We start from the raw sequence: 24,760 nt of genomic DNA, 5'->3' as shown, positions 1-24,760 counted from the left end.
TTGGGAATCAATCTAACAAAAGAGGCAAAATACCTCCACAATGAAAACTACAGAATACTAAATAAAGAAATTAAAGAAAACTTTAGAAACTGGAAAGATCTCCCTTGTTCTTGGATAGGCAGGATAAAATACTGTCAAAATGACCGTACTACCAGAAACACTACACAGATTTAATGCAATTCCAATCAAAATCCCAAAGACATTCCTCATAGAAATAGAAAAAGCAATCATGAAATTTATCTGGAAAAATAAGAGACCCAGAATAGCTAAAGCAAGTCTTAGAAGAATGAAGCAGGTGGTATCACAATACCAGACCTTATACTATATTACAGAGCAATAGTAACAAAAACGGCATGGTATTGGCACCAAAACAGACATATAGAACAACAGTACAGAATAGAGGACACAGAGACAAACATAAATACAGTTATCTCATTCTAGACCAAGGTGCCAAAAGCATATACTGGGGAAAGGATAGCCTCTTTGACAAACGGTGCTGGGAAAACTGGAAATCCATATGCAGTAAAATGAAATTAAGCCCCTATCTCTCACCATGCACAAAACTCAACTCAAAGTGGATCAAGGACCTAGGAATTAGATCAGAGACCCTGCACCTAACAGAAGAAAGAGTAGGCCCAAATCTTCATCATGTTGGATTAGGCCCTGACTTTCTTAACAAGACTCCTAAAGCATAAGAAATAAAATCAATAATCAATCAATGGGATGGATTCAAACTGAGAAGCTTTTTATGGCAAAAGAAACAATCAGTGAGGTGAAGAGAGAGCCTACAGAATGGGAACAAATTTTTACCACACACGCATCAGAGAGAGCACTAATCTCCAGGATACATAAAGAACTCAAAAAACTTAACACCAAAAAAAAAAAAATTACCCAATCAATAAATAGGCTAAGGGACTGAACAGACACTTCTCAGAAGAAGATATACAATCGATCAACAAATATATGAAAAAATGTTCAACATCTCTAGCAATTAGAGAAATATAAATGTAAACTACTCTAAGATTTCATCTGAGTCCAATCAGAATGGTAGTTATTAAGAATAAAAGCATCAAAAAGTGTTGGCAAGGATGTGAGGGAAAAGGCACACTCTTACATTGCTTGTGGGACTGCAAATTGGTACAACTAACCTGGAAAGCAGTATACAGATTCCTTGGAAAACTTGGAATGGAACCACCATTTGACACAGCTATCCCACTCCTCAGTTTATACCCAAAGGACTTAAAAACAGCATACTACAGTGACATAGCCACATCAATGTTTATAGCAGCACAATTCACAATAGCTAAACTGTGGAACCAACCTAGATGTCCTTCAATAGATGAATGGATAAAGAAACTGTGGTGGAATATTACTCAGTATTAAAAGAGAATAAAATCATGGCATTTGCAGATAAATGAATGGAATTGGAGAATATCATGCTAAGTGAAGTAAGCCTATCCCCCCCACCAAAAAAAAACCAAAAGCAGAATGTTTTTCCTGATGATTGGGTGCTGATTCATAATTGGGGTGCAGGAGGAGTATGGGAGGAATGGAGGAACTGAGGATAGGGCAAAGGGGAGCTAGGAGAAGGGGGGGGGCAGGGGGTAGGAAAGACAGTGAAATGAGATGGACATCATTACCCTAGGTACATGTATGAAGACACAAATGGTGTGATTCTACTTTGTGTAAAACCAGAGAAATGAAAAACTGTGCTCCATTTGTGTACTATGAATCAAAATACATTCTGTTGTCCTGTATAACAAATTAGACCAAATAAATAAATGAATAAATTTTAAAAAAGACTACGGTCCTCTTGGAGATGATGTCTATGCATCTTACATTGTGAGATGGACATGCACTTTTGGAGGCCAGGGGCAGAATGTTATGGTTTGGATATGAGGTATCTCCCCAAAGCTCCCGTATTAATGCAAGAATATTTAGAGGAGAAACATTTGGATTTTGAGATGTATTACCTAATCAGTCCATCCTAGTTTAATGGACTGAGTGGTGACAGTAGGTAGGTGGGGCATGGCTGGAGGTGGTAGGTCACTGAAGGCATGTCCTAGAAGGGCTCATCTCCTGTAAACACCCCCGCCCCCCCCCCCCCCCCCCCCCCGCTTTCTTGCCATGAGCTGGGGAACTTTCCTTCACTATGCCCTTCCACCATGATGTTCTGCCTCACTTTGGACCCAGACCAATGGAGTTGGCTGACCATGGACTGAACCTCAGAAACTTGTGAGCTAAAAGAAACCTTTCCTCTTCTAAGTTGCCCTTGTCAGATAGTTTGTTTACAGCAACAAAAAGCTGACTAACATAGTTGGGCACAGTTCAGAATGCCAATTCAAATTGTAATAGGAAAAGACAAACTAAGGTTTTCAAAATACAGTCAGCCCCTAATTCCTATGACCCTGATTTTTGGCCATACATCACAAAATTCAATCAAACATGATAGAATAGATCTCATCTAGCAAAAATCTAAGAAGGCAGGCCATTGAAGCAGAGCGGTCAACATTTCTTCTAGAAAGAAGGTGCTTCATTGATCCCATGGCATATGTCTAGGGAGTTTTAGTTTCTAAATCCTGAAGAAGAAGGGAACAATTGTCAACTGATTGTAGTTATACAGAGTGTAAATGTGCGTGTGTGTTTTGGAAGTGTGACCTCATCATATACCCACACAATTCCACCTAGCGTTCAAGCTTATAAGGTAGGGGTTGTTTTCAGAAGGACCAGTAGTACTGGCCTTGGAAGTCATCTGTGCTGGTGTTTTGTAAGGACAGGGAAGGAGCTTATTCCAAGCCACTCATCAGGGTTTTGTGTGGGACAATGGAAGGCCAACTACCAGTGTAGAGAGGGAGACTTCTTTTCCAAGAGTTCCTTTCTTGGGTAAAGAGGACCTGGAGTAATAACAGGGCTCTTCAAACAAAAAAGTGCCAGCCAGAATTTTAGTTCCGAAGACTCCCCACTGCCCATGGGCTGGGCTTGGCAAGGTGGGAGTATGGTTCTTGTCATCACCTGCAAGAACTCCAGAACAGACAGAATCTGACTTTTAAGAAGATCCTCAGTTGACTTGATAAACACTGGCCCAAGCTTCCTCCAGGTCCCCAGAGAGACACCATAAGAACCTACACCATCGATGGGGCGCCAGGGTGACATGTTATCACTCCAATAACTTCAGCGATACTCCTGAACGTCATTCAGAGAGGTCAACCTTGATTTGCAGGTGAACACTAATCCTGAAGCATCTGAGGGCTTTAGATTTTCCCCCATGGTTCTAAGATGAACTCATGTTCTCAAAAGATGAGAAGGGGCCAGAAAGACTACACACCATTTTGTCTTATTCTTTAGTTGTAAAAGAAAACTGACCTCAAACTCCCTAAGGATGATGCAAAAATAAATCTCCCACTGACCTCCCGGTCATAGAATTAGCCTGTGACTTCAATCTCCACAGGGCTGGAAACTCTAGGAGGAAGCCTGAGGCCAGCCCAACCCAGGCTGTCCTTCTTCAGGACACTAAGAAGCCCCCAGCAAGCGAGTCCTCGAAGACAGCTCTAGCAGCAGTGCAGCTACACATGGTACCTGGAGGGCCATGGTACTCACCAAGGGTTCGGATGGTGTCACTGGGCCAGCTGCGTGGGCTGGGGCCATGGGGATTCACGGCCCTCACGGCAAACTGGTAGTTGGTATCTGGATCAAGGCCCTTGATGACCATGGAGTCCATTTGGATCTGCTCTTCGATTAAGGTCCAATTGTTGTCAAAATCTGGCCTTTTTTTAATTAAAAGGAAGAAGAAGAAAGAAATTGTTTAGAAATCCCATAAGGAAGGGGAGCTGGCTGGTGTGTAAAATAACAGCATTTGAACTCCGGAAGTGACACTCATAAACATGAGTTAACATATCTTATCTGAAAGGGGTCCTGATTTTAAATCATGGGTCATCAACTGGAAGTTCCTGCCAATAAAAGCAAGGACATCATATTTAGGGCCAAGAATCAGCACTGTGTAGAGACCAGCCGCTTGTGCTTGACAGTCTTGACTGCAGTGAAAAGACCCCCACACAGGAGAGTTCATTTTGAAGGACTCTGCTTTCCAGATGTTTCATAAACAAGCCTTCCCTTGGCAGCCCCATCCCCGGAGGTCAGGAGAGTGCAGATTCCATTTATTCACAATCTGTTCACAAATAAACAAATATGAGGTTTATAGGGTGACCGCACAAATTGCTATGGGAAAACCCAAGACAAATCTGTTCGTGGACATTCTTACTCTGAACAATTTATACATCTGTGTCCCCTCGTGGAACGTTCACATGTCCTTGTGAGTGTCCCACAGAGAAGGCAGATCTCCATTTCAGCTCCTGTCTGGTAGGCAACATGTAGAGGGTGAGAGTATATGCTCTGGAGTCAAACAGAGCCACGTTCAAACCCCAGCTCTGTTACTTAACCAGCTGAGACTCCTTTAAGACTCCATTTCTCCTATAAAGTGGGGAATGATGAAGGTCCCTACCTAAGAGGACCGTGGTAGACATGAAATGAAATACACACCATCAGTGTGGTGCCTGACATCCCACTGTAAACACTCAGCCTGTGCCAGACATCATCTAAGGGACTTGCCCACTTACAGAGCTGGTAACACACAGCTGCCAGCTTACTCTGGCCTTGGATGTGGTCACATGGTACCACTAACCCACGTGGCCAGTCAGCACTTGAAATGTGGCTAGGCTGCATTGAGATGCATGCTAAGTACAAAATGTACAACAGATTTTATTTATTTAGGTACTGGGGATTGAACCCAGGGGGTGTTTTACCACTGAGCTACATCCCCAGGCCTTTTTTGTTTATTTTGAGACAGGGTCTCACTAAGTTGCTTAGGGCCTCACTAAGTTGCTGAGGCTGACCTTGAACTTGCAATCTGTCTGCCTCAGCCTCCCAAGCTTCTGGGATTATAGGCATGTGCACTGTGCTGGTTTGTATAATAGATTTTAATGAAAAAATTAAAAAAGAATGTGAAATATCCCATTGATAACTTTTCATAATGGACACACGATTAAATGACACAATGGGTTAAAATAGTTTATTAAGATTAATTTCATTTGTTTTTTGTTATCTTTTTCAATGGCCCAATAAGAAAATATAAATTTTCATATAGACTTATACTGCATCTCAGTTGGACAGCTGTGCTCTGTATGAATGTCCCTTCTGAAGGGGAGAAAGAAGAGGGTTGTGGGTGATAAGAACAGCAAGATAAAAGCTGGGAAGATCAGTGTGTGAAGGGGTCAGTGAGAATGAATGGCCTAACTGGAGGATTTGTGTCAATAGCTGATAAGAGCTATCTCTTTGAAGTGCTTTCAAAGTACTGAGCACTGTTCTAATACTCATTTACTACCCCCAGCTGCCCTATGCAGCAGATAGGAAGAGTGAGCACTCGACCCATTTGCTGTTGTTGTCTTAAATACAGAGGAGGAAACCAAGGCACTGAATAGGTAAGAAACTGGCTCAAGGTCATATGCTGAGAAGTGGTGGGGCTGGCTTGGTTCCTGAGGTGAAGTTAGATTGAGAAGATCCTTGGCATTAGATAAAAACTGCAGTGATGGTGGGTAAGGGCTACTCTCCCTCCTTCTACTTGTTCCCTGGCAATGTTCCTTTAAGATGTCCTACCACTAAACACCTCTGCTCACATGTATTTAGAGGAAGGCAGGAAGCAAAAAAAGGTTAGCCTTGTCTTTGATGAACAACTTACCAGGCAAGGAAATTGAGACTCATTATGCTAAAAAAAAAAAATGTCTGAATGAACCCCAGATTTCCCTTTTTCCTTCCCACATTTTTCATTGGTGCATTATAGTTATATAACAATATAATTTGGCCAATATCATTCCCCAGTATTTCCTCTTTTCCTTCCCCAATCCCTTTCATCCGTTCTACTGATCTCCCTTTGATTTTCATGAGATCCATACCCCCATTTTCTTTTCCTTTTTCCTCTCTAGCTTCTGCATATGAGAGAAAACACATGACCCTTGACCTTCTGAATTGGGCTTATTTTGCTTGACCTAAAGGTCTCAAGTTCCATCCATTTTCCTGCAAATGCCATAGTTCCATTTTTATGGCCAAATAAAACTCCATTGTGCATATATACCATATTTTCTTTATTTATTCTTCCTCCATTGATGGGCACCTACACGGGTTCCGTAGTTTGGCTATTATGAACTGTGCTACTATAAACATGGGCATGCATGTGTCACTATAGCATGATGGCTTTAATTCTTTAGGATAAACACCCAGAAGTGGTATAGCTGGGTCTTATGGTAAGAAGCACAGATTTCTTTAATATGTGTCTGCCTAGTATTTCATTGGTAGGAATCACTCAAAGCCCAGTCACCAGATGCTTCCTCAGCTCACTGTGCTGAGGAGAGGTTTGCAGGGCTGGACCTCTTAAGAATTTTCATGCTTAGAAAAGTAAATTTCACAGAGCACAGGGCATGCCCCCTGGAGAAAGAGGGCTGACTTCTTCTTCCCCTTACTCTTTCCCTAAAGATGGGCTTCTCATGTAAACTAATTTTATCATCAAAGAGAAAACCGCAGTGAGTCAAAGGAAACACATTTATAGACTCAAATTAGAACAAAATCACTTCACAGAGGAACACCACAGGGGATACCTGAAAGAGAGTCCAAAAAGATGAGCTCTTTAGATAAAATTCTCCTGCTATCCTTTGCAAAGCTTTCCTTGTGATAGTTACAGAGAAAATAACTCAGATCTGTCCTCAGAGTATGCTGTTGTTTACCCAGCGCTACCTGTAAACACCTATGGCATCCTCATGTAAAAGTGATAGCAAAAGAAAGAACACAAAGATTATTTTGTATTTGTCATTCATTTAATGTAGGGAGAGAAAAATCTATGTTGATGAATAAGAGATTGAAATCATTAACATTTAATTTCATTTTATAGAGTGAGAGGGAGGCTCATGCAGATTAAATACCAGTGGAAACCTTTAACATTTTGCCTGGGATGTTGTCATGTTTTCCATTTGAATGTTTTTAGAGTCTCTGGAGGTATAAAAGGGCAGAGGTGAGTTGAGAAAGAGATAACCAGGCAAAAGTATTGTCTTAAATCATCCTCAACAATAGTTTTATCTTCCCTGACTCAAGAAAATCATTGTACCCTAACTGCAAAGTTTCCAACCAAATCACCATAGCAACACTTTCCCTAACATTGAAAAGGCCAGACAAGGAGTAAGGTGACAGAGATGTGCCGCCATCCCAGGTAAAGATGGACGGTTGCCAGCAGGACTTGCATTTCAAGCACTTGTCCAAGAAGTGGGGTAGGGTGGGATATGGCATCCCACACTTCAGGAGAGCAATGGCCTGCCTTTGGAGGTGGTTGGGCAGGGGAGACTGGGTAGAGCATCTGTTGTGTGGTCAGCAGTGGCTACTCAATGCCCAATTACTCAATTCCTAATCAAGCCACTCACTGGTTCATTTTGGCAGGAAGAAGCACTTATCACTGGCCACCTCAGAATCCATCCTGACTATCAGGACTAGGTGGAATCTTCCAGATCCTTTGGTCCAAGTGTCTGAGGATTTGCAGAAATTATATGCAAGATTTTAAATGTGAGCACTTTCTTCATTTTTCTAAGGAGAGACTCCTTAGCTTTTATCAGATTTTCAAAGATAATCAAGATTCCCCAAATTTTAAGAGCCAGTGGTCTAGTTTAGTGTTCATTCTACCCTTATGGATACAAAAGGGAAATTATTTACCCAAAGTCACAGAACCACTGGGTGGAATATTTTTCTGTTTCATTCCTTTTCTTTTCTTTTTTTAAGTTTTGTTTTGTTTTTGACTACTTTGCCCATTGCCAATCTCAGATTTATTAAACAATTATTTTTCTTTGAACTATCATATTCAGCAAGTGGCTGCCTTGAACTAGTCAGCTGGCAAATGATTAATGATTGTCAAGCATGCTTCCATCATAGAAGTTATATTCTAAGGAATGCTCCTAGAATGTATAAACACAGTCCAGGCTAAGGGAGTTAATAATCCAATTGGGGAAATAATATATCTAAGGATCAGTGCAGGAATAAAACATCTAAGGACCACTAGGAAGCAGTGCAATACAGCATTTTTCAAGAACTGAAATGCTGAAGAAAGTGTATTTGGTTTTGGATAACTGAGAAGGAGTTGAGAATCCTTGGGTGGAGAAGAGACCAGAGCGATACCAGCTGCATATGATACAAATATATTAAGCATTAACCACATGTAAATTATCAAGTGGGATAACCAAAGAGAGAAAATAATACGGGTGCTGATATGAAAGACCATTTAATCCATACGAAAGATAGGTTTGTCATATAAAAACATTAGCCATTAGTAGGTAAATAAGTAAGGCACTTTTTTTTTTTTTTGAGAGAGAGAGAGAGAGAGAGAGAGAGAGAGAGAGAGAATTTTTTAAAAATATTTACTTTTCAGTTTTCTTTATTTTATTTTTATGTGATGCTGAGGATCGAAGCCAGCGCCCCGCGCATGCCAGGCAAGCACCTTACCGTTTGAGCCACATCCCCAGCCCCAAGGCACTTCTTTACATACACACATGGTCAAGGTTTTCCTTATTAACATCTACTAATCAAATTCCCAGGTTGACCAATGATCCTCATTTGTTCTCACCAGTTGAGCAACTGGCTCATCAATAGTCAACTAAAAAGACACTTCTTAAAAGAAGAAATACAAATGATCAACAAATACGTGAAAAAATGTCCAACATCACTAGCAATTAGAGAAATGCAAATTAAAACCACATTGAGATTTCATCTCATTCCAGTCAGAATGGTAATTATCAAGAATACAAGTAACAATAAGAGTTGGTAAGGATGTGGAGGGGGAAAGGTACACTCATACATTGTTGATTAGACTGTAAATTAGTGTAACCACTCTGGAAAGCAGTATGGAGATTCCTCAAAAAACTAGGAATGAAACTACCACATGACCCAGCTATCCACTCCTTATTATATATCCAGAAGATTTAAAATCAGCATAGGACAGTGCTATCAATGTTTATAGCAGCACAATTCACAATAGCCAAGCTATGGAACCAACCTAGATGCCCATCAACAGAAAAATGGATAAAGAAAATTATATATATATATATATATATATATATATATATATATATATATATATATATGCAACAGAGTATTACTCAGTCATAAAAAAGAATGACTTTATGACATTTGCTGGTAAATGGATGGAACTGGAGACTATCATGCTAAGTAAAATAAGCCAATCCCCCAAAATCGAAGGTTTAATGTTTTCTCTGATATGTGGAAGCTAATCCAAAATAAGGAGGCACGGATTAAAAAATAGAAGAAAGATCAATGGAGTAGGTGAAGGGAAGGGAGGTGCTATGGGACAGGGAAAGACAGTGGAATGAATCTGACCTAAATTACCTGCGTACACATATGAGTATACCACAGTAAGTCTCACCTTGATGTATGTCCATAAGACACTAATTTTTAAAAGAAAACTATAAATAAATAGCAGAAAGATCAGTAGAGGAGAGGGAAAAGGGGGAGGGAGGAAGGAAGGGAAGGGGAAGAACTGGGGACTGAATTAAAACAAGTTAGATTCTATGTTCTTACAATTGTGTCAGAATGAATCCTACTTATGCATAACTAAAAAGAACGAATAAAAAAGAAATTGGTATAGTCTTAAAGCAAAAAAAAGTCAACTGTGTTTATTCCCATTCCTATTTATGCCCTTTTTGTTGTTACAATTGTTATTTTAATTTAATACTATATAAATCAGTGAAACGTGAGTACAAAAATGAATGATAGCTATGTTAAGTGTCTTTGAAAGGCTTGATAAGCTGAACCACTAAAAAAATGCCTTTAAACTAGGTAAAAGCTACACAATTGTAAAAGATTGGGGGAAAGATCATAAGATTCCATAAGGATTTTGCACTCAGCTTTGTAAGTGATTACATTTTTGGTTCACCTGAAGAAGTGTAAGTGAGACTTTCCAAGTGTGGTTTGTGCAAGAATATCAGTGGGGCACTCTACTCAGTGGGCTCACATTCAAAGAAAAGTCCTTAGCCTTCCATTAGGAAAGTGGTGAATTGAGGTTCACACATAGAATTTATCTTAAAAGAGCGTTCAGTTATTAGGTATCATTTTTTTAAAATGTGAGTTTTGATTTTAACTAGCAAAAAAAAAAAATAACTCTCACTGATAATCCTAACATTATCAGATGAGGACTTCTGAGGTAAGACTTATGCCCAAGACATGGGAGCTTGTGTGTAAGCTCCCACGTCCTGTGGTCGTTCTTCAAGGTCCTTTACAAGATGGAATCACGTCCAAAAACCCCACAACATTGCATTCCAAAGCACCTTAAGAGACCTTACTAAAAGTCTTATGAGAAAAGGAGAAAGGCTAATTATACTTTCTAGATATAATAGATGCTGCTGCACTAAATAAATATTGAAAAATGTGTAAGGACGAGTGTTTGACTGGGTTTCTAAATTAGTAGCCTGCATGGACTATCCCCAGGTCTCAGAGAGGCTCAATGGCTAAACGGGCAAATGAGAATGTGGGAAGGATTTGCCCAAGAACAATGCAAGTGGTTAAGAAGAGAAACTGGATCTCCTTCCATTTCCATGCATTTTCCCTTCTCTCTCCCTTTCCCTCCCACCTCTCATCCCTGTTTAATGCTAATCTTCTTCTCATGCTCTTCGACCCTACTCTGTTCTTAGCTACTCTCCTTATATCAAAGAAGACATTTGACATTTGTTTTTTAGGGATTGGCTAGCTTCACTTAGCATAATCTGCTCTAATGCCATCCATTTCCCTGTAAATTCTAAGATTTTGTCATTTTTTAATGCAGAGTAATACTCCATTGTGTATAAATGCCACATTTTTTTTATCCATTCATCCATTGAAGGGCATCTAGGTTGGTTCCACAGTCTAGCTATTGTGAATTGTGCTGCTATGAACATCGATGTAGCAGTATACAAAAGTACATACAAGAGGAAGTGAGGGGAAGGGGAAAAATAATACAAGGGGGACAAACGAATGTCAGTAAAGGGGGCAGAGAGAGAAGAGGGGAGGGGAGGGGAGGGGAGGGGAGGGGAGGGGGGATAGTAGAGGATAGGAAAGACAGCAGAATACAACAGACACTAGTATGGCAATATGTAAATCAATGGATGTGTAACTGATGTGATTCTGCAATCTGTATATGGGGTAAAAATGGGAGCTCATAACCCACTTGAATCAAATTGTGAAATATGATATATCAAGAACTATGTAATGTTTTGAACAGCCAACAATAAAAAAAAAAAAAAAAAAAAAAAGAAGAGAAACTGGATAGGAAAAACAAACAAAGCAAAACAATACAAAAGCCCTCCAGGCAGTAAAGAAGGCTCAGTTCTGCCCCCTCACTTTTAAGGGGAAGACTGATGGAAAACTTAAGAACATTAAAGAATAATCTTAGTGGTCTAAACTCAGAAGAAGAGTCACAATCAGTTGTATTTAAAATAATCAGAAGAATTTTGGGGAATAGTTGTCTGGGAAGCATGCCTTCCTGAAATAAGAGGTGTCACAGAGTAAAAATTTAAAATTTTCTTGGTATATAGAAACACAAGGGTAAAGTCTGTCCTGATGAAGTTTAGTAGGATATTTATAAAATCTTATGCTAGTTTTTAAAAAGTCGATCCCATAGGTCTAAGGCACAGAAAACCTGATGTGGCAAAAATCTCCAGTTGCGGGGGGGGCATAAATCTGAACTTTAAAAGTGGCCACTGTCTCACTGTGTACCAGCTGCTGCTGGGCTGGCACAAGGAGTTTCCTCTGTTAAGCAGATACGCTAGAGATGTGTGGAGATGTGCTGGATCCCTCTTTTCTTTTTTATCAGATCCTTTAAGTTATACATAATATTAGGGTTCATTTTGGCATAATTATAAAAGCATGGCAGATAATTTTCTCTAATTCAGTCCCCAGTACTTCCCCCTCCCCCTCCCCTTCCCTTCTCCCTCCTCCAGTTCCCTTCTCTCTACTGTAGATCCAACTTCTTTTGAGGAAGAGTTCCCAAGGTGTCCGAGTGGAGAAGACATAGTGAGCACAGGGTAGTGTCTTTAGATAGGAGACAGACTGTGTGACAAATGAGGATGGGGTGGACACCCGCTTTTCCATATTGGACTAGGAACTTAGTAGTTCCTTACAGATAAGGTGATGGCCGCACATACATGGGAAAAATTTTGATGGTAGTTAGGAATGGTCAACAATGAAGGCAGCTGCCTTGGGAGGATGAGCTGTGCATCAAAGCTGGTACTGGGGAATCCTGCTATCGGGCCCCCTCTGCCCCTGCATGAGTTCTGTTTCTATTCTTCATGCTCGAATAAATCCTTCACCAAAAGGAAGAAAAAAAAAAAGCAGGGGTTGTCAGCCATCGATCAGGGACCAGGGAGGATGAAGGACTACAGGAAGTCCTGAGCAGTGCAAGAGGTTAGGGTTAGTTCAGTGTCTCTGACTTTGATCCACATGGATCGATGTTTTTCCATGTTTTTGCATGATCCTCAGAAAGACATACAATGCACATGTGACCCAGTGAACATCATACACACACACACACACACACACATACACACACACATGCAAGTTTTACAAATTCTTGTTTTACCTTGTATGATACCCTCTGATATTTTCTTTTCAGTCCCATTCTATTTCACTTCTGAAAAACAATTGGCCAGGATCCCCTTTACCTTTCATTTAATGAATTATCACCCACAGCTTAAGGAACCCTTGTTCTTCAAGCTGGAGTGAAAAGTGAAGCTCAAACATGTTACAGACACTAAGAAACTGGGCTTGAAGCAGTTAAATCCTACTTGGAAAATACTATTGAGATTGGAATTTGTAGGAGAAGGAAAAAACTGTCCTCCAGGGGATATAGCAGGACATGCAGAAGGGTCGTGACAGTGGAGGTCACACTGCTGGCTTGAGAGGGGTGGACCAACAGCTTAATTATAGTACAACCAGATATGTATGGCCTCTTTCAATATCAAACCTATTATTCTACAATTAAATGGCTTCTGAAGGACCTAGGATTCTCTCCTAAGTATTTTATCTTATATTATTCCTTTCTAAGCATCATCTCATGAACAGAATTAATAAGACTGTCCTGTGAGCTATCCCATGCCTTGAACCTGATTCTACTATTACACTGATTATATCATCTGCTAATGTCATTTTGTATTTCTGTCCTCTGGTCTAGGCTCTGAGCTCATTAAGCATTTAGACTTTGTCTTATTCACCTATCTGTTCCCTGAGATGATTGCATGATCTTCCAAAATTACAGATACCTATAATTCCTTTCTTGCTCAACGCTTTTCATAGCTCCTAATATCCTTTGGGATACACACAAGCTCTTTATGATGCCTTCCTTAGTCTGACCCTTGCTTACCCATTTCTCACCACAAACAGCTCCAGGCTGTTCCAAGAACACTTCTTTCTTGCCTCCAAGCCATTGCTTACTTGGCTTCCTCTAACAGATACCTTTTAGGATGCTTCCCCACTTCTCCTCCGCTGGGTTATCTCTGATGTGTCCCTCTTAGCTACCATAAGAAGCCTTCAAATATGTACACCTGTATGTGTCATATACGATTTTTTTAGATTAAAAACAGATTCAGATATCAAATGTGTTCCCCCAGGCTCTTGCCCCAAGCCCTGCCTGCTACACTCACTATAGCTTATTCATGCTTGAATCTCTTGTATGTGATTTTCACATATAAGATACTCAACACATACAAGTTTGTATGAAAATATGCTCATAGTAGATATCTAATAAATGCTGGTTGAACTGAATTCAGATATCTTCAGAACTCAGTCTTAGAAATAACGTGATGCCCTATAGCAAGGGTTGGCAGATTTTAGCCAGCTGCCATTGTTTGTCACATTTTATTGGAACACAAGCACACACAATTGTCTAGGTATTGCCTATGGAAGCCTTTCTGCTACAATGGCAGAGTATTTGAGACAGTTCATACAGGTGACGAGTACAAAATATTTACTTATCTCATCCTCGGAGAGAAAGTTTGCCAACTCCTGACCTAAAACAACAGTCCTTAACCTTCATGTGCCACTGCGACAGTCTGATGAAGTCTATGAATGTTTTCCTATGCATAAAATAAAAATGTTTATATGCATAAAATAAAAAATAAGATCACAAGGAAACTAATTATACTGAACACAATTATAAAAATATAAAAATTATGATATAGTCATATATATGCTTATTCATGAACACATTAAATAATAAAATCCAGCAATGAATTTAAATCACTGTGATAATTTCAAGGTAGTGATAAACATAACTGGTACTTTGACACATGCACAGCAATTGTAATGGGAGAAGAAAAGACCTATCATTCTAATGGTGACAAAAATCACAGGCAGTGCTAATCCCACTGTGGTTTGTTGTCGGCATTGATTCATGAAGAAAATGCTAAGTTTCAGTTGCTGAAACTAAGAATAATTATTTTTCAGCTAAGTGCAGGAACCCCTTGAATTCCATCCAGGGAGCCTTTGGGGATCTACAGACTGCAGATTAAGCACTCTGCTTTAAGAGAAGAGACATGATCCCATAGATTATCCAGGGCAAACAGGACAGGGGTGAGAGAGACTCTCACGCTAGGAGCCTACAATTGTCTGTCGATTTTACAGACTGGTTTTATGCAGGATTTGCTCTACACAGAAATGAATTGCAGAGAAGTACAAAACCACTAAGTAGTCGCATAAAAAAAATCTATTATTTGACCTTCAGCTTTCAGCCTCTTTCTTTATTTATGTGTTGGTTTAACCCAACCAAATGACAAACAGATGGATAGAACAGGATAATAATAAACTCAACTGGCAATTTGTCCCAGGTAGAGCAATAGGAAAGCACACTTTTCATTTGCAGTTTATAAATGGCTCCCAAAGCTGCTGCACAAGAATTCAATTTGTGTCAACTTCCTTCAATCTGAGCAAGAATTATATTAAGAATGCTCATAGTAGAAGGGATTGAAGCTTTAAAGAATCAATTTGTAGAACTGTAGGTCAAACTTCTGCAAAAAGCATTCAGGAGACCCCTTCCATGAGAATTTGGGCAAAGCAACTTGATGGCTACCAGAATTTCTGGGACCAGCCACCAGTCAGGAAGTCTCTTCTGAGACTTAAGGTTTGAAACTAAAGGTAAGAAAAGGAAATTCTTGTCTTCATGAAGCACCATTTGTTAACATGAAACCTCAGTTGACTTTCAATCAAGCCTGTTCTTGCTTATTTCTAATTCTGTTGATGGTGGGAAAGAAGACTGATACCTAAACTGCATAACTTCCTAAACACTTGCTTGAAAAGAAAGCAGGAACATTTTCCACATTCCCTCATTTTCTCCAAATTAACTAATTGCATATAAAGAATCCTTTAGGACTAGGGATGTAGCTCAGTGACAGAGTACGCCTGCTTAGCATACATGAAGCACTGGGTTCCATCACTGGCATTGTGATTGTGTGTGTGTGTGTGTGTGTGTGTGTGTGAGAGAGAGAGAGAGAGAGAGAGAGAGAGAGAGAGAGAGAGAGAGAATAATTCTTTAAATATTTTTAATCCTAACTTTTGGGTGCAAGAAAATCAATGCAGGGCTATGTTACTCTTATATATTGCAGTCACTTGCCTAATTATTGCTGTATATTGTAGTAAATTCTATGAAGAAAGTTGGCAGTTTGCTTATTTTTGAAGAGCTCTGAAACAAGTTTGCATTCCATGTGAAATAAAATCACAGTGGGAACTTTCAAGTTAGTCATATATATTTAGGTTATTTGAACATTTGCCACACACTGATATCCTTTTTATGATGAGAAAACAATAACAATAAGGAATTTTCAGTGGGGTTGGGTATGACAGTGACCATGGGTAAGGTGTGTATGTGCAGATGTGTATGTGTTGGGTATTATCTGGCTTCTATTTCTGCAGTTGGTGAGAGAGGATGTTGGTTACTATTGTGGTCTCTGACATCAGTGATAAAGGATTCATTTAACCACTTGTGACTAATGCTTTTTCAATTATTTACTTAAAAACCATAGTTTCCAGTGCAGCAATACATTTCCATGTGACTCAGGAGAGAAAAAACCAACATTAAAAAATCCTCCATGAGCCACTCTTCTAGGTGCTTTGCAAACATATTTTCATTATCATGTCCTTTCTGAGGTGGCCACTGTCAGCATCTGTAATTTACCGCTGAGGAAAGTCAGAGGGTGAAGCAGCTCACTCAAGGTTCCAGCTAGCTGTTGGTATTCTCTGCATGCAATCCCACAAATGCCTGGGTACAAATGTTTGCCAGAATCCATTTGACATGTGTTAAATTTGCTGAGTGCCAGGTGCTGTATTCTATAAAGGGGAACAAGTCTGAGACTACCCTCATGTTCCAGTAGGAAGACAGAGCTTGGACAAGTAATTAACTACAGATGTGCTGAGCGTGCATGCAAATGCTGTAGGTATGCCCAACCTAATCTAATAGTGGAAGAAGGTAATCAAGCAAGGCTTCCTGGGATGCTTATGGAGGAGTCTTGACAGGATGAACCAAAGCTAACTAAGGAAAGAGGTTAGAAGAGCTATCCTTGCACAGGGCCTAGGCATAAAGACTACAGTCAGGGACAAACATGCCTATAAGGGAAAGCAGAAAAGATCCATCACGAAAGCCTTAACAGGGATGGTCTGCATGGACAGAACACTCTGTGCATTACCACACAACCAGTGTTGTAAGCATTTGCATTCACAGCAACCCTATGAGGAAAGTAAATTATTTTTTTTTCTATTTTGCTGTCTGAGGCATAGAAAAGTTAAATAACCCACTAAAAGAGCATACAGATTAAAATGGTAAGGGCATGTGTGTCAAAGCACCAGTCTATACGGCCTCACCTATGTCACTATGATAGATCATCAGAGTCACAGGATTTTAGATGTCACAAAGTCCAGGCTTATTTTACACTCGAGGAAAGTGAGGATTGAAATCAAGTAACTTTGCCAGGATTGGAGTTCAGTTTTGCAATCTCTCTTGCAATTCCACATTTGAACAAATATACACCTGAGTGGTGTTAGCATTGAGACTCCTTTCAGACCTTTTGACCTTGACCACAAGACAGATCATATTGTATTTCTCTTAAAATTATTCAAGGGACATCCAGAATCCTTTCAGTTTCATTCCGAATCCCAAACTCACAGCCTTTGCAGGGTTGCTTCCTGTGAGGTAACTAATTGAATTTGTTACTTGCAGATTAAAAAAGAAGTTTATGATGGCATAGAAAGGTGAATGACTTTTGACAAAAATATAAATTTGTGATAATCACCCAGACTGTATGACCTTGAGATTTTCAGGTGAAATCAATATGTAGGCATTGCAATCAGCCAAGAAACAGACCTACATGAAAGTAAAGTTTGCAAGTCTTATTAGGAAAGGCAATTGCAAGGCAATTATTTAGGTAGAAAGATGTGAAAAGGAGAAGAGGGTAAACATTACTCCTTGTCATTTATTAGTAGAACTTTCTGGGGTGAGATTTAAAGATCAACATTTCTTATCTTGTTTTCCTAAAACATACACAGAAATATTTTGAAGTTTCACATGTACCCAATAAGCTAGCAATGAACTTTTAATTGAAAACAGTCACTGAAAGTTTTAGTCTGCTCTTTCCAGTAGTTGACAGTGCAAAGCTCTGGAGCATTTTTAACCAGTCATGTGCCACTTACAGAAAAAAATTGTAGCTAAGTCAAATGAAAACTATTTCTCACTTCTAATTGCCCTGATTGATAGCATATGTGGGGCACAGCACCCTAACTGGAGCATCAGTGACGAGGAACATTTTTCCCGGCCCTTTGCTTTCATTGCCACCATAGTATATATATATTTTTTGCTTATGAGAAAGGCACTTACCCTGGGGAAATTCTTAAGCAGAAGAAGGCAGATTTCTCAGATATTTATAGTCAAAATATTTTGAAGCATAGGTAGCTATATTTATGCTTGGTTCTTATTTTAATAAACATGGGACTTTGCTGCCCACAAAGAAATTTTCAATATCACATGAGTAAAGAAATATTCTCCTTCTCTTCAAATGCATGACTTTTCTGTTTGAAAAAAAGCAGTTGAATGTTTTAAAAACTTTGCAAAATATGTTACAGCCTGCAGTCTTGCTTACAATTTGCCTTTCATATCTTTTTTCTACCGTTCAAAAAACTAAAAATTTGCAGTTAACGGGGAATCTAATGAATCATTCCCATTCCAATTTTGAGGGAGACTGTGAAGATTGTGTCCATTTAAAAGTGTTCATCCTGCCTGAGCCAGAGACTATGATACTCTCTGATGCAGTTGCTGAGAACATAACTCCTGGGTGTTCACACCAGAGGTGTCCTGTCTTGAGGGAGGTAGAAGCTGGGTGAGGAGCAAAAACTTGCTTAGTCCTAGGGCCATGATTCAAGTGATCATCATAAATAAAGTCTATCTGAAACGTCATAATAACTAGCTAATAAAGAGCTGAACCCCCAGATTATGATCTAGTGTTATTTCTCAGGTTCATCTTTTATTAGTCAGTTAAGTATTTTTAAAACTTTTGTTAGAATATCCTGTAGCAATACCTTTAATATTGCTTATCCCCATTGAATGGCAAGTAAGAAGAGCAAACTGATGTATAAGTGCCACCAAGCCAGAGAGAAGACTGACGCCTGATTTTCCAGTGACTAAACTTAGGTAGAACTTCCCATTAGGATGTTGAAATCAGAGGATAACCTCTGAGGATAAACCAGTTTCTACAATTTCCTAGACTTGGTTTGCAAAAGGCCTGCATCTTAAGTGCAACAAGGAATTTTTGACTCACACAGAGATCTGTTACATGTGCTTCTGTACACAGGAGATGTACAGGCAAAGGAATTCATCATGAAACATGACATGTACTTTTCTCAGGAAAAACGAATAACTGAAGACCCCCCAAAAGACTTCTATGCTTTTGTAGTCCATCTGAACTGGTATTAAAAAAAATACAATCAGAGGTGGTGGCATATCTCGGTGGTAGAGCACTTGTCTAGCATATATGAGGACCTGGGTTTTATCCTCAGCCTGATTAAAAAAAAAAAAAGAAGGAAAGAAAATAAAAATATAGTAGTCAGTCTTGTATATCAGTTGATTCCAAGTCAATGAATTCAACTAATGAGGATTTATAATATTTGGGAAAAAATATTTATCCTGAACATGTATGGAATTTTTCCATGTCACCAGTCCCTAAACAATGTAGTACAACAGCTGTTTACTAAGCATTCTGGTTCATAGCTGGCAATTTTTCAGTGTCTCACATGGTAGAAATAGTAGGGAGCTCTCTCAGGCCTCTGGATGAGTGCACTAATCCCATTCCTCAGGGCTCTGCCCTTGTGATCTAATCACCCACAAAGGCCCTGCTTCTGAAAGCACAAGCATTCAGACCATGGCACATACCAACAGCAGTTTCTGATTGAGAGCCTAGGAAAGCTCTCTCCAAACACATATCCTCAGGCGCTTACCTGTATGGGATAATACCTGAGATGTTTACAAATGGATTTATTTTGCAGCCCAACATTAAATGCTGCAACAAGCTGTGAAGGCTTCTTTCAGAAACAACAGCAGACAGAGATTGAAGGGGCTTCCTGCTCCCTCTTCCAGCCAGGCTCTGAGCAGGCTGAGTCCCTGCTTTGGTCTCTGAAGGAGGGTCACAGACACCAAGACACCCAGGGGCTTCATTAAATAGAACACTGGGCTGAGATCGGGAAAATTCAGTTCTACTTTTAATTCTGTCCCCTACCAGCTATTTCACTATAGCAAAGAAAGTTAAGCAATTGAGTCTTAGTTTTCTCTTTTGTAAAAGGGAAATGAGGGTTTGGTAGGAAGGAAACAGACAGGATAGAGTGTCTACAGTATAAAAACTTTACAAAGACTATGAGTAATAACTACAAAAGAGTTGAATTTGCCTGATATTGCAGATGAGAAAATGGAGGTCCTTAGATACAATAACTTGACTGAATCGATGTGTGCTGGAAAAAAAAATAGAAACAGAATTCCTAGTACAGGAGCTATAAACAGGACCGGGCTCTCTCCATCTGGAACACCGAAGAATCCAAGAATTCCAAATTTGGAGTTAGCTTCCAGAACACTGTGAAGGTATTTTGTTAAGGCAAACAGATGTCAAAGAATTAACAGTTTGTAAGAATGACCTAAAGATATGGACAAGAGTTTGAGCCTTGAGCCCCTCAGATGCTAGGAATAGTTCTGAATGTTCAAATGTATTTTTGTTGGAGGGAATTGTAATTATTCAGTACAGATGCATAACACTCCCACATGCCTTACACTCTTGCAGGTTTGTAATGCCTCCAATCTCTTTCTCATATGTGACTTCACTTGATCCTCCTAATCGTTACACGCTATAGACAGGAAGAAGTTATTGCCCATGTTTTGCAGAGAGGAGTTCGTAGTTGATGCCCGTGGGTCCCTTATCACTCCCCACACCCCATTTCTGATTTCAGCAGCAGTTGGGATGTGAACAGTTTTGTGAGATCTCAGACTCACCTCCAACAGCCCTTGTCCACCCTCAAGCACCTGCTGGCCTATGTCACGCCTCCTTGTATCCCAGGATCCTGTTCGGTGATTCACATCCCAACATGGCCTACAAGTATGGAAAGGCTGTACCTCCTGGTGTAACCCTCAAACAACAGAAGCCAGTGGGCAAATGTTGCTTGTCTTTTTATGGCAAATCTGAGAGGAATTCTCCAGAGAGAAGGCAGTGCAATGAAGACCCATTGAAGGCCTCACGACCTGGAACAATGACTTTAGTAACAAGCCCTTATCTGTCCTCTTTTGCTGTCTCTTTCTCCCCATTCTATCATTTTTGATTCCAAATTAACTATTTGCAACTACATTCTTGCCTCACCCTTTCTTCTGAGGGCACCACAAACAAAGAGGCTTTGAGGTTCAGGAGGGAAAGTGACTTCCCCAGGGCCATGTATCTGGAGAGTGGAGGATCATAACACTCTCTCCCAGTTCTTCTGTTTTTGAAGCCAAAGACTCCTTGATCTACTCTCCAGGTGTACAAGCAAGGTTAGGTAACTGCCATTTCTACCTTGTATCAATATACCAGACATAGAGCAAGTTTTAAAATAGATGTTTGAGTGCAAAATTAATACTAAGTGATAATTATCATCTTTATTGGGGTTACTCAGATGAACTGCCAGGCTATGATTAAAACACTTAGCATTTTTCTAAATTTTAATGGATTACAATTTGTTCTGTTGGTGTTGTCTAATTTACTTGTGTAACTAAATTATAAATGTTAGGTTTTGCTCCAAGTTTTATAGATGAAAAACTTTCAATGTTGCATATTTAACTAGTATTGGAACCAGATTAGAATCTTCCCTGTTCTAGGCATATTCTTGGCTTTGCTTGCCAAATTAGATCAAAAGCAGAATTGTGGATTGTCCTCAAAGAACAGTCCTGGTTTGGGCTTTGCAATGGGCATCTTTCTTTCTTTCCTTCCTTCCTGACTTTCTTTCTTTTACTAATTCCTAGTGTTATTTGCCCCATTTCCAGAAACTGCACCACAGTTTCCTTTGAGGATTCAACCCTCTTGAATACTCAATCAATAAACTTTAGGTTTATGCCATATTTACAGTAAAATCAGTGTTTGGTCAATCTGTGGATTCTTCCCATCCTGACCACAATGAATGGAATGGGACCTAAGGCTGACCGATTAGAATGAATGTCAGGATTTTGCTGGTGCATGGATAAATAGCCACTTTCTTTTCAGTAGTGAACTAAACTAGTTTTGTGTGTCTGACAGCTTTCTTGCCACCTATTGGAAAAGCCTGCCTGAAAACAAATCAATAAAGCAGAGAGATGGACACAGACTGGTGAGGTGACCCAACTCTAGAGTCCCCTGATTTTATATCTGCCACTGGACTTTATAGTTAGGAGGAGACAGTACATTACTGTTCCATCTTCTCCTTTCAAGTTTCTGCCACTTAAAATTCATCAAGTCCTGTCTGAAACAAGCTCCATATTCAAGCATTCAAGAGACTTGGTATAGCACTTCTCTGAAAAAAAGAAAACACAATGTCTGTTTTCCACTACCAAGAAATGGGCTAGGAGGTCAAGAAAAGGAAGCATAGCTAATCAGATCATGGCAGGATCCTTCCTCCCAGCTTCAGAGAGCCTTAGGAATGAGTTGCTGCACCAGTCTCTTTATGAATCCATAAAGTAGCAGGCCTCCTGTGAGCTCCATCATCTTTAATGCAAAGAATGCAAACTCCACACACGTTGTTTTCAGACCCATTGATCAGCCACTGCTTCAATTCAAAATCAAACTGCAACCAGAGTTCAGAGGAAAGACCCTAGACTGTTAATTCTTCCTTCCTTTCTCCCTTTCTCTCTTCCTTCCACACAATTACATAGCTGCACTGAGAATGTTTTTACGCCTAAAGAACTTTTAATTCTAACTTTTAATCACTCATCTTCCCTCTAACAAGCTGAATAAAAATCACTGCAGAAGTAGACTATAGGGAAAAAAAAAAAAGCTGAAATCAAACCAAGAAACTTGCCCCACGGCAATATGGGTGCAGAGGAAACCATGCATTGTATTTGTTTCTGAAGAGCTTTCCCCCTCCCCTGAGAAAAGTCATCATCAAATATTTACTTCAAATATGTTTCAAAACCAGAAGGGCAAGTTTCAAGCTTGAAATGCAGGCAGGCTAGTTGGTAATGGTGCCCCGAGAGTTTTCAGAGCTCAGAACCGTGTCTGACTGAGGAAGGGAAATAGAGAAGAGATGGGTGAGTGGGGACAGGTTTACCAGATGACCCACCACCAGAGCGGTGTGGACATAGGCACCAGTCAGAATGTAAGTATGGCCTTCCAAGCCTGTGTGCTCTCACAATGTCCATGTATGGAAGACTTACAGATGACCACCCTGCCTGGTACCCTTACATCACTCTCAGAACAGCTGAGGTCTAGAAATACCACACAAACTTACCTGATGAATTCCACGGAATAGTACTGAATAGGGGAGCGTCCTTCACTCTGTCCAGGTTTCCAAGATAGGGCCACCTCCGAATCAGAAACCACAAGGGCACGTGGCTGCTGGGGTGCCGCTGGAGGCCGGCAGGAATCTAGGCAGGACAACAAACATGTGGCTGATTGTATCAGCTCTAGAGAGGTTAGATACATTAAAAAAAATGTGCTTCCCAGGACCAAAACATCTCTGGTCACAACAACCTCAAAATCCAAAACAAACACACACTGACAAATCACAACTGTGCTCAGCACATAAGGTCTGAGTCATGAGAGCTGGTCTTCCTTTCTCTTCCCAGCACATCTGGATAGAAAGCTGACCATATTAGGTTCTGCTGACCCTAGGACATGTGTGGTATGTACTTCCACCTCCTGGTGGCCTTTTGTCTCTGTTTGCATGTTGGAGTTGATATTTATCTTCAGGAAAACTCAATGCTCACCATTACTGCAAATTACTTTCTAATTCACGTGTTGCGTGTGTGTGTGTGTGTGTGTGTGTGTGTGTGTGTGTGTTTCCTCTGCTGATAAGAAGATACAAAGCAATGGAAGGGCATTTGGGAAATGCCTTCCTCTTGTGTAAAGGTGATCCTCCCATCCAGGTCATGGTGGGTTCCAGCTTTTCATACCTCTCATGTATTGCCTGGGTCCAGAAGAGTTTTCCCACCTTCCTACGTAAGCACTTCTGTAACTCTGGCTGGGGAAGCATGGGTGCCACCTGCTTACCATTTTCTTCTCTCTACCAAGAGCACCTTATGAGCAGTGACTGCCATCAACCTGCTTTTGTACCCCAGCATCCACCTTAGTGCCACCTTAGTGACCATTGTTTGGATTCTCTTTGCCTATACATAAATCTCTCTCACTCCCCTTCCTCTCCTCCTTTTTTCCTATCAGCCCATCAGTTCTCCATTTAGCCATCGTCTTTTCAGGGATCCCTCCCCTCATCCCTGTGTTTTTCTCACAGCCTGTGAGGACACACTCATTAGATAGCATCTTGACTCACCCCACTGAGTTCTAAGAGGTCTGTGCTGGTGTTGGGGGCACTGCTGAATTCCCAGAGCCCATCAGAGTGCCTGGCACACAGTGGGTCCCTACTAGATTTGCTGAATGAAGGCACGAATGACTAGCAGCCCACCACTTTCCTGTTATGAATGAATTTGAACCTGCTTTACCTTGGGACAACGTGGTAACGTGCTGAGGGGGGCTGAGCCGCCCTTTGCCAGTCTGGCTGTAAGCTGCTACGCTCACTCGATATTCAGTTCCTGGTTTCAAATCTCCAATCACTTCTTCCTGTCAATAATCAAACGAGAAAGGTGCCAAAGGTCAGAATTCCTTTTGGGCAAACCCTATAGTTTCCATAAGGTTTACATCTTGAGGTTCCTGTGAAAATGTTTAGAACTTTGCTTTGTCTAGAATTGGCCTAGTTTTAGAATTTGCTAAAAGGAAAACACCATAACATTCCCAAGACTGAAGGGTCACCTTTATGGAATCTATACACTGTACTAATACCAGGGCTCATTGACATCATCAAATGTTGCTGTCAATATTCGAACTCTTTGATCAGACTAGAGGCTGCTGGAATGATCTTTCCCAGAGTTGGATTCCCCCAGTTCTTTCTTTTCATTTTCAGATTGCAGATGCTTAGGGTTCAGTCTCATAGCAGGTGATGCTGCTGCTGTGTGTCCAGGGACCCT

General features: G+C 40.3%; 1 protein-coding gene across 1 annotated transcript in view; it reads right to left on the bottom strand.

Annotated features, from left to right (window-relative positions):
* The window catches only part of Egflam (EGF like, fibronectin type III and laminin G domains), a 179,787-nt gene that overhangs the window by 79,669 nt on the left and 75,358 nt on the right, over nucleotides 1-24,760 (bottom strand). Inside the window, exons 5-7 of the mRNA XM_027936295.2 lie at nucleotides 24,239-24,356; nucleotides 23,032-23,167; nucleotides 3,598-3,764 (exon numbers count right to left, since the gene is read on the bottom strand). Coding sequence (XP_027792096.2) covers nucleotides 3,598-3,764; nucleotides 23,032-23,167; nucleotides 24,239-24,356 — 421 coding nt within the window. The remainder of the gene's footprint in view (nucleotides 1-3,597; nucleotides 3,765-23,031; nucleotides 23,168-24,238; nucleotides 24,357-24,760) is intronic.

This window comes from Marmota flaviventris, chromosome 5 (assembly GCF_047511675.1).
Source record: "Marmota flaviventris isolate mMarFla1 chromosome 5, mMarFla1.hap1, whole genome shotgun sequence".
Lineage (NCBI taxonomy): Eukaryota > Metazoa > Chordata > Mammalia > Rodentia > Sciuridae > Marmota > Marmota flaviventris.
Note: the sequence above shows the minus strand (reverse complement) of the source record. Positions and strands in the feature narration are given on the sequence as shown.